Raw genomic sequence first — 10,267 nt, forward strand, 5'->3', positions numbered from 1 at the left:
TATTGATATTCCACGAGTGTTATTTAGAGAGCAATATTCCGTCAACTGTATGGATATGGCAGCAGAGCATTTGCGTGCACAATACGGATGTGTATGAATTTCCAATGGTGAAGATTGCCGAAGTCTCGTCCTGCATTCTTATATGAATGTACTAATACTTGAGCTGTGGTAATATCTGTTGTGCATTGATGTCTCAGTAGAATACCTCGGTTAGGAGTATGCATAATCTTCAATCGTATTTTGTGAGTACACTCATATGTGCATAGTACTGTTTTTTAAGAAGCACAATTTTGCGCATTTTATGGATCTCCCTCAGCAACAACTATATGAAGGGTCTGAGCTTCGGAGGCCACGATTTCGGTCTGTATTATACGAAAAACACTGCTGTCTCAGACTGGTAGGAATCCCTGAAGTATAATTATATTACGAACGGTGAAATGCGTAGAAATCCATGATTCTGGCAGCACCGTCCTAGTAAGTGTACCGATTTCTCTAAATTACCCATGTGTGATAATAACTTCTTAACTTTGAATGCTGATATTCTCACAGTAGTATCCTGTAAATATTTCTACTGTGTGCGAAGTATTGATATGCCAGGAATGACATTCTTGGGATGAATACTAATGTGGCCGCTTTACTATGATTTAAATAGTATTGAAATACAGCGGATATCATTATTTCAACCGTGTATGTGTGTCTCAAGAATAGTATTATATGAATGACACCAAGGGATGAAGTTGACAAATATACGTGCTGTAGTCTTATATAAAAGGCACAACTGTATGAGATGGTGAAACATGCAGCAAATGTCCATGGTTGTGAAGTAAAAGTCTGTGCGGGCACTATTATTATATGGGCGTCGAGGGATTATACAAGTATTGTACGAACGACTAAATCGTTTAAACCTTGGAAACCGCTTGGATGAGACATATATAAGGAGCACTTCTACGTAAGGGGTATGGATATCCTCCAGTGTCACTGTATATGAGACCTACCAAAGAGTTCGTAATATTTACATGTGGAGAATTGTAACACCGTTATTCTCTTGGTATTTGAAAACAGCAGCTGCACTTGGGGTACCATTATTTGTACAATACTGGTGTGGATTTTCCTTGGTAGTGATGGGCGCGGATATACGTGTACTACCATTATGTGACGAGTATAGTGGTGCATGTACTAGTGTATGTGAAGGATTCAGGGTTTATGCTTTCATTACATGGACGGCCCTATTCTGTGAAGTCCATGGATATTCCAGTATAACTATTGTTTAGGGAGTACAATTGTCTCTACTTTCTCAATGGTGAAGAGTGCGGAAGTCCCCATAGTACTGTTCTATGAAAGTATTAGTAGTCAAGCTATATGGATCATCTGGGGTGCTACGATACTGACGGAACCATGATGTGTGGAGTTTCCTGCCTTCATGAGTAACATAACCCTTGGAGTACGATTTTTTGGGAGAGTACTGGTGTAAAAGGAGTATCGTTGCATTTACACCCCTGTCGTGTGGATAATGCTTCCATTTGAACAGGATCTTTGCTGAAGGAGTATTCATGACTTGGAGTACTGTTATGGGGACACTACAGAAGTATGTATAGTACTCATATCTAAAGATGCCTGATATGGCTAGTACCACGACATTTGATGAGTGGCAAAGTTAATCTCGTATTATTAAATAAAGTAAGGGGGGATGTAGAATTCATGACTTAGCTTTGTGCCGTATGAGGAAGGCCAACCGTTACGCAACGTGTCGAAGTTGCCATAGTACCTCCGTATGGAGGGTGCAGTTGTGTGGGACACATGAGTGTGTTAATTGCACGATTACTTGAAAAACACTGATGTTATGTACAGAATAGTTTGTCCTGATGAGTACGAATGTCCTTGGAATAACATTATTTGAAGGGTCGTCATGTTGGTTTAATGGCTGGATGATATGACTTGGCCGATTTTGCAGATCCACCAGGTGGCCTCGAATCATATTATTTAAACAGTAGAGCTATGCCAGAGCCACTATAATGTTAACCGTATTATAGTGTCAAGAATACTGATTTCCGAGGGCTGTCATTATTCGTAGGGTAATATTCTATGAAGTGCATGGATATTCTACAAGGGCAGATAAGAAGGAAGTATACATGTGTCCCCATTTCCCATGTTGACGAATGCGGAAATTCTCGTAGTACTGTTATATCAATGTATTAATGGGTGATCTATACTGATATCTGCAAAGTACTGTTCATTTAGGGGCATAATTGTATAAAACATACGGATGATCTGCGGCGCAGTCTTGTGAGTGTACTCATATCTCCCTAATATGATGTCTTGGAGTGCACAATTGTAGTGGGATTCTGGATACCCCCCATGAACAATTATTAAAGGAGGTGGAATATCATAGCCTACTGTTTAGGCTTCTATTATAGGGAAAGCACCATATTCCGGAATTAATAGCACTCCCTGGAGTGTTATTATATTAACAGCCGTATAATGTGTGGAACTGCATGATTGGGGGAGTAGCGCTCGAGCAATTGTACACATGTGTGTGAAGGAGTATTGTCTAAGAATTACTTATTCGCTCCCACTGGTAACATTCCCAAAGTACTATTATGTGAACAATGCGAATGTTTGCGGAGTATTGATTTATTAGGGATAACGTTGCGAGGTGAATACTACTGTACCGGGAGTACTATGATTTAAAGTGTATGGACCTGCATGCCATATCGTTATCTTTATCCGTCGTCCCTGGCAAGGATGGTAATGTATAAATGACACCATTGTAAGAGGTAGACGAATATACTGGGTGTATTATTATAGGAAAGGTATGATGATATAGACAGTACACATGTGTCTAAAGTGTCAATCCTGGTAAAGGGTACAGCCGTATCAGGAATATTATTGTATAGATTTACCGGTTATGCTGTTATTGTAAGGAAGGGAAAATATTTTACAACTAAGACAGAGCTTGTGGCACATTCATTTGAAAGAGATTATTGTCGCAGCACTCAGATGATATGTACAGGGCAGGGAAAATGAGAAGTGGCATTCTGTGGAGTGAAATGATATGAAAAATACAGTATTGTATGAGGGATACCGATATTCTCAAGAACCGTCCTTTGAAAGATAAGAATACTCCTACAATATGCCCATCGAAAATGCAAAAGTGTTTGAATTGCGGGCTATGTCTTCAAAGTTTCGGTTCCTATTCTTTGGGCGACAGCAGTCATTGATGAGTATAGATCTCTATGAAATAGTATTATGTGAAGAATTGAGTGCTACATTCTAAAGAAAAAAGCAAGCCATTAATTACGCGCAGGTGCAAGCGCTGTAGATGTGTCGAATGTATTATTGCCGGAGTAATACAATAGAGGCAGAAATACTTGCATATGGACAATCCAAGGATTCTATCGGAAATGTTGTTTGTAATGTACAGTGTCGCAGGAATGCTTTTATGTAAACGCCTCATAACATAGCGTTCTAGATACGACTAATTGGAGAACGTGACTAATTGAGGAATAATGATTTATGTGTAGTATTATTTAAAAAATATCGCTCCCCCCAGGACTACGGGCCTGTGGAAGGTACGCTTAGCATACAGCCCTATTATATGAACCACGCGTCTATACCTCCAGTATTATTTTGTGTACTGTATACATGTCTCCTAAATATTATTCTGCACCAGGTCCATATTTTACAGTTTTTTTATTTGGAGACTATTATTGGCAGAAGATAACACATCTCGATGGGGAACCATGATATCAGGAACATAATCGTGCGGGTTCTATGACTATGACTGGAATACGTTTATATGGAAAAGTTAGGCCAACGGGTGCTATTATTTGAAGAATAGAATGAGGCCGGGGATATAAACTTCCTTGGAAGACTAATAAATAAGGAGTACATTTTTCGCGACCATGATTAAGTATGTGAGAAGGAGACATTTCTCTAGAGTATCACTGAATAAACAGTAGGAGAATCCGAAGAATCGCTATTGTGGAGTCGTCAAGATTTAAAGCAGGAAGCACCATAATTTAAAAAGAGATATTTAGTAGAAGATAATAGAGTTGATGCAGCCGTATTCTTGGAGGCGTTCCAATCACAAAGCGTTACACATATATAGAACATGCGAGATGCCTCCGGTATATTTGTATTAACTCTAAGAATCGTCCTTACAACAAGTGTTTAGAGGATAAGCTTCTGTCAAGGGTAATATTCTATGTAGAACAGTGCTGTCTGAGGAGGAAAATTGTTTAAGATAATACAAAGGTTTAGAGACTCGAATTTCATGAGGAGGACGGCAGTTGTAAAGATCATACTATTTCAGCAATACACTGGCTTGTAAAATAATTCCCTTCCAAGAAAACCCATATACCAATCCTAAGGCTATTCATGCTGTATAAGAAACTGAGAGATACTATCACTAAGAGGGGTTTCAACATACCGAGGGTGCTTATATATAGGAAGAACTTTTTATAGTCCAAGTAACACTGTAAGTACAGTAATACGTCGTGAACTGTGATTATTCCCTCTCAATATTATTGTAATATAGATTCAATAATTATCCGAGTACTATTAAGAAACAATGATTACGGAACATTCGCACACCTGCCTTAATCTGTAGTATTTTCCTCTTAACAAGACTCGAAATCGATGCGGTACTATTAAAATATAACAATTATGTAAAATGAAAGATTAAACTTCTTATACTCTAGAGAGGAATAGGCAAATTATAAAAGGAATACTAATATATAGAACCAGCTGTTTCTCGTGGAGAGTTAGGAAGAATAATAATATGAAGCACACCAAGGGGATAAAATGAGCATAAGAGTAAGAATAGACATAAGATGTTGAACAATCATTAACCTAGAATGGGGGAGAGCAAGCATATAGTAGCGGATCATTATAATAGAATGTATATACAAGTACAACTGACATATTTGAGAAAAATATCTACTTCAGAGAACGGAGGGAGATATCTCTAGGACCATATAATACACCACGAGCCAGTGAACATATCAACATAACGGTCAAAGTGGAAATGTCTAAAGGGGAAGGTACATAATTCATAGATACAGAAGAGATAACACGAGAACAGAGGAAACAGTAGAAGATGCTCAGGGGATGAAGATTAGACAAGACACTCAAAGAATAGAACCAAGAAAAACAGTAGGGGTGACAAATAAGGAATAATGTGAGCAGCAGATCTTTCCCTCTGACAAAATAGATATATGAAATCGAGGGTTTCATGTTTTCTAACATATAAACAAAGGAATAAGGACAGACAATATCTTGAATCTGTGCTGAGTTCATGGAGTATAATAGGTCGTACAATAATTTCATTTTTGTCTGTATCTAAGACTATAGATAATGATATAAGCGGCGTCTCTTTATTCACAACAGGAGCATGTAGCATGTTAAATGGAATTCATAACCCCTTTTATGCATAGGAGTGTATGAGCCTATAAAATGAGTACATCCCCCTATTGACATAAAGACATGTCCTATAAAGGAGTTCTACACCACCATAGAGTTATGAGGTTCTTCTGAGAAATGAGAAGAAGTGAATAGATACATGATCATTTTGGCCGTGATATGGTTTTTATATGAGTTTTAAGTGTAATGCTATATGGGAATATAAGCGATAATAGAAAAGTTCTCTCCCTTAATAATGAGTCAAATAGTTTTATAAACATATTGTGTGTTATTCCACGTGATTAATTAACCCAAATTTTCGAAAGTATTGGTGAGCTGCTGTGGGTATTGTCTGAATAAACAGGGGACTATCTATGTTTCGATACATTATCATAATATACATTTACCCACAACGTGGCAAAGGAATAACTGTATAAGTAGCTGGGTACAGAATGTTGTGGCTTATAGGAGATTTTCTTTGCTATATGAAATATCATGAGGGATGATATAAAAAGAGCTATCGTGACCTGCTAAGCAGTAAATAAGCAAGAGCATATAAGATAGCGGTGAAAAATCATATGATGGTTAGGAATTTATTGATAGAACAAAGTGTACATTATAAGAAAAACCGAGGGACAACACAAGAGAACAAAGGAAAGGAAGGAGACGAGAAAGAAAATATGAGATTTCCGCCATAAAGGAATAGATTAAGCAATACGCGTCCCTAAATAAAAGAAGATAGTGTCAAAAAGGGGAAGAGGCAAGCGAAGAACGCAAGGAACACCGGCAAGGAAAACGAAGGAAACCCCAAAGGGGAAAGTATAGGAGCAGAAGCAGGTTGAATAAGGAATATGAGCAAATGAAAAGTATAAAGATCAACATCATGGGAGAATATTCAGGAGAGTCAATATACAGTAATTACTAAGCAGGAAACAGACAGGAACCAGGACAACAAAGAAGGAAAGGGAAAAAGCACAGTAGGAAAATAAGAGAAGCGATAAGAAAAAAATTTTCCCCAAACTATGCCTCTATAGCAGGGGACCCAATGAAAAATAGACGCAAATATATTATGACGTACGACGACACTAGGCAGCGGGGGATAATGAACTGAACAAGGACAAAGACAGAACCACTGGAGAAGAGAGAAATACTCCAACAGATATAAAACTGGGACAGAGTGGAAAACAAGTTGAGTCCAACCATCTGGGAGCAGGGGCGGAAGATAGAATAGTTAGGATTATATATTATGAAAAAATGAGAACCCAACGAGCCGTCCTCAAAGGATAAAGGTAGGGAGGCACTAGGAATAATGAATCTATATCTGAAAAACTGAATTGAGAAACCGAAAAACGGGAAACAAGTGCTATGAGTAAGAATAAGTATATATAGCAGGGAGGAGTAACCGCGGCCAGCTAAGAAGTATATAGAGTACCTCTAGGGTATACAATTAAGAAGGGGAAATAACTGCAGGAAGGAGCAGGCATATTAGGAGGCCAAGGAGGAGAGGAGAAATAACTGGCCCTTATAGAGTGATATCAAAATATCTTTAAATACGGAACCAGTAGTGGATAAGACAACTGGGGGAATTCATGATAATAAGAATAAAAACTCCAAACTTATGCACTCAAATAACTGATTCAAACAAAAACCACAAAAGAACAAGGGATACATACCGGCTTTGGGAGCCAGATATCCCCTAAAAGTAGCTAAGTACACAAAAAAGAGCTCAACCAGAAGGCGCCACTGAAAAAAGAATCCTACCCAACAAGTTACGTACTAAAAGTATTCATCAGAGAAATTAGACCGTAAACCCCTAGGAGGAAAAGCAACCAGGAGTCTAGATCACTGTGAGCAAAAGAAAAAATTGCACTGGAAGGCTCAGGAGGCAAACAATTATGAGAACTAGTCAATAATGGCTTAAAAGACAAGAAGCGGAAGATAACAGTGAGGGAGAAAATAAAGTTGAAGAGAGACACCCAGTCATTTGAGAGGATGGAGTAAGGGAAAAGAATAGATTACTCCCAGAAAGGGGAAGATGGCAACGTCTATGTCGAAGCATAGGCCAAGTGAAGAAGGGGCAGCCCGAACAACTTAATGACAGGGCACACATATGGGGGAGCAAATTAAAGGGTAACGAGGGTTAAGAAAATTTTTGCATGAAGACAAAATCAGAGTCTTAAGTCGATGTGAAGAAGTACCCAATAGAACATAAAGAACAAGAAACACAGGGATGTGGGAGGAACTGGCCGAACAAGGGTAGAGAATAGATACCAAGCCCAAGTCTAAGGATTCGTTACAAGGGACGAGCCTAATGAACCGAGTGTAAGAGACGGACAACTGGAGTAGACCACGGAGATTCTACAGGAAGATCCCAAAAGATCCCCAAAGGAACACTCCACCAGGAGACAGGGAGTGGATAATATAACGAGGATCGTAGTAGAAGAACAGAGACTAAGGGAACAAACATAGAATTCGGGGGAAAAATAGTAGAGTAATCGGGAATAGGGGAGAGTGACCCCAGAGGAAAAACCAAGGGCGCCTGGCCCCCTCAATAGGAGAAATAAAAGACTAGGCAGGATAGGATGAACCATTTCTTAATCAGAAAGGGGCGGCAAAGGATTCACAGCCGAGTAACAGCTAAGGCTCAGGTTTAGAGAGAAATAATGAGTGGAGCGACCCTAGGCTCTGATGACGAAAACCCCCAAAAAAAGAAGGAAACAGAGAGAAAGGAGAAACACCAAAGGTACAACTGGCGAAGGAATAACCCTATGACCGAGAAGTTTCTGAGAGGCAATTAAAGCCAGTAGCATGAGTTACGTTGGAATATATGCGAGGATTACCCCGTCCGCAAAGCTATATGAAGAGAAGAAGAAAGCCTCCTGACTAGAAGCAAGCCACGGAGAGGAAGAAGAATGGCTCAAAGATAATGGATCGGATGAACATCACCGAGGAGCGGCTTTGTTAGATGTGATATATACAGCCACACCTACAAAACAAAGGAAGCAAAAGACAAAGGGGGCGCCCAAGTCTGAGAGTAAGAGGAACAGGAACTTCCCAACAGTAGAGCAGAGTCAACTCACAGAAGGGATCAAAATATCCCAAAAAATTGAGGGAGTGTATCTGAAACTCCCTCTCCTTCTTTGGAGGAAAAAACCTCACAATTCCCTAAAGAATGACAAAGAAACTATAATCGAGCACCGAAGAAATTAACGAATCCCTTTCTTTCCAAAACTACATCGAAAATAGGCGATATCTCTAACCGTGACAAGCAAACACCAAAAGTCGGAGCAGATAAATAAGGAGTTAAGGAAGAGGAAGTCCAAGAAAGCTCCCTAACTCAAACTTCTGACAAGGGAAGGTCCCACAGATATACTATAAGAAATAAAGAAGAGATAAGAGCCACCGTCCAACAGCTGACATTTGGTCCAAGGGGAGAGAAGATGGATAAACAGAAATAGAGGATCTCAATGATGACAGACTCTTATGACCCAGAAGCAAGTTTTAATAAGTATAAAATATGTATTCAAGAAAACCGCAGTATGAATCAGGAGGGTTCCAAAAGTAGCTGATCGGAAGAGTTTAGATAATTTAACAGGAAAGGGCCAGACAGTAAAAGGAAGTCAGAGACGCAAACCCCCGCAAGCAAAATAAGATGACCTTATAGAGTAGGTTCCAGAGGCTAGGAGTGATAAGGGGATAAAGGAACAGAAACGACGAAACAGGAAATTATTACTAAATCCCAATCTTCTGGGATTACTGTCAGCTACCGAACTGATAGTATATCTAACATGAGCAAGAGGGCTAGTTAAAAACAAAAAAAGGCAAGGCCTATTATGTAGAGGAAAACGGCAAGGGTGTACCCCAAGTATTACTGACTCTTTGCAGTATGGAACAGCTAGGCAGAACAAATCAGCGGCGTATTCCCAATATTCCGCGTCCTAAGTGGAAATCCAGAATCAAATAAGAAATAGGCGAGGTTCCTAAAAGGCCAAATATCAGGAGAGCCTCTGAATCAGCTGTAGGAACACGCCAGCCTGACTAAAACAAGATTCATGGACAAAAACTCTCCAAAGGCTCTAAACCAGACAGCAGTAGGAATGGCAAAAAGTGTAAATCCCACTGATTTTATAACACCGAAACTATTGCGACCATATCTAAGAAAGCGAAGCAGCACTAGTAATTGAGGACAAGTCGAGGAGGAGGAATATCAGGACAGAATATTATTCCAACACCAAGGAATCATATAATAGATCTACCAAGGAAATCATAGTCCTAGATAATTATCTCGAACTCTTCATTCCAACTGTGTGTCGTCATAGCGTATTTCCCTGAGGTGAGATCCAAGTCCAAAACAAGAGGGCCCCATCCACCTGGCCCCAGGAGCCCACACGTATAAGATAATGATTAGATGAACCAGTGAGTCTCAGTATATAGAAAGGAATTATCTCACAGAGAGCCACTGATATATACTAAGAAATTGGCAAAAAAAGAAGAGTTAGAAATTAACAACCCTCAGAAGTACATGGATTAACTTTAGGCATCACAACAACCTTTAGAAGAAAGTCTCTTTCCGACTGAGGCGACATGAGGTCAAATCTCAACAAAATAAAAATTAGTAAAGAATTTGATGACAAATCAGAAATCAACTATATACCTCCAAACCCGAAGGAAAAAACAGGAAAACGTATACCAAAGGCCTAATCTATAACAAAGATCCCAGATCTAAGGTAAACCGTAGATTAAACGAAGATTTATCCGAATGAATCTCAACTTTTCTCTATAAAACAACAACTCAGAAGCATACACTACGCTGACACAAGAATAAACCTTCAGACGGTCTCACCCCAGGAAGCGAAAACCCCAGGCG

The 10,267-nt window shown here is 39.3% G+C and overlaps 2 protein-coding genes across 2 annotated transcripts; one reads left to right on the forward strand and one right to left on the reverse strand.

Annotated features, from left to right (window-relative positions):
* Nucleotides 1–1,294: 1,294 nt before the first annotated feature.
* On the reverse strand, nucleotides 1,295–1,552 carry C922_05405 (hypothetical protein; the record flags this gene model as incomplete). The annotated part of the gene is made up of 1 exon (XM_008820976.1): nucleotides 1,295–1,552. The coding sequence occupies one exon, from the start codon at nucleotides 1,550–1,552 to the stop codon at nucleotides 1,295–1,297; it is 258 nt and encodes an 85-aa protein (XP_008819198.1).
* A 4,707-nt stretch (nucleotides 1,553–6,259) lies between these two features.
* On the forward strand, nucleotides 6,260–6,687 carry C922_05406 (hypothetical protein; the record flags this gene model as incomplete). The annotated part of the gene is made up of 2 exons (XM_008820977.1): nucleotides 6,260–6,314; nucleotides 6,494–6,687. 2 exons carry the CDS (start codon nucleotides 6,260–6,262, stop codon nucleotides 6,685–6,687), a joined length of 249 nt encoding a protein of 82 aa, XP_008819199.1.
* Nucleotides 6,688–10,267: the final 3,580 nt, after the last annotated feature.

This window comes from Plasmodium inui (genome assembly GCF_000524495.1).
Source record: "Plasmodium inui San Antonio 1 unplaced genomic scaffold supercont1.67, whole genome shotgun sequence".
Classification (NCBI taxonomy): domain Eukaryota; phylum Apicomplexa; class Aconoidasida; order Haemosporida; family Plasmodiidae; genus Plasmodium; species Plasmodium inui.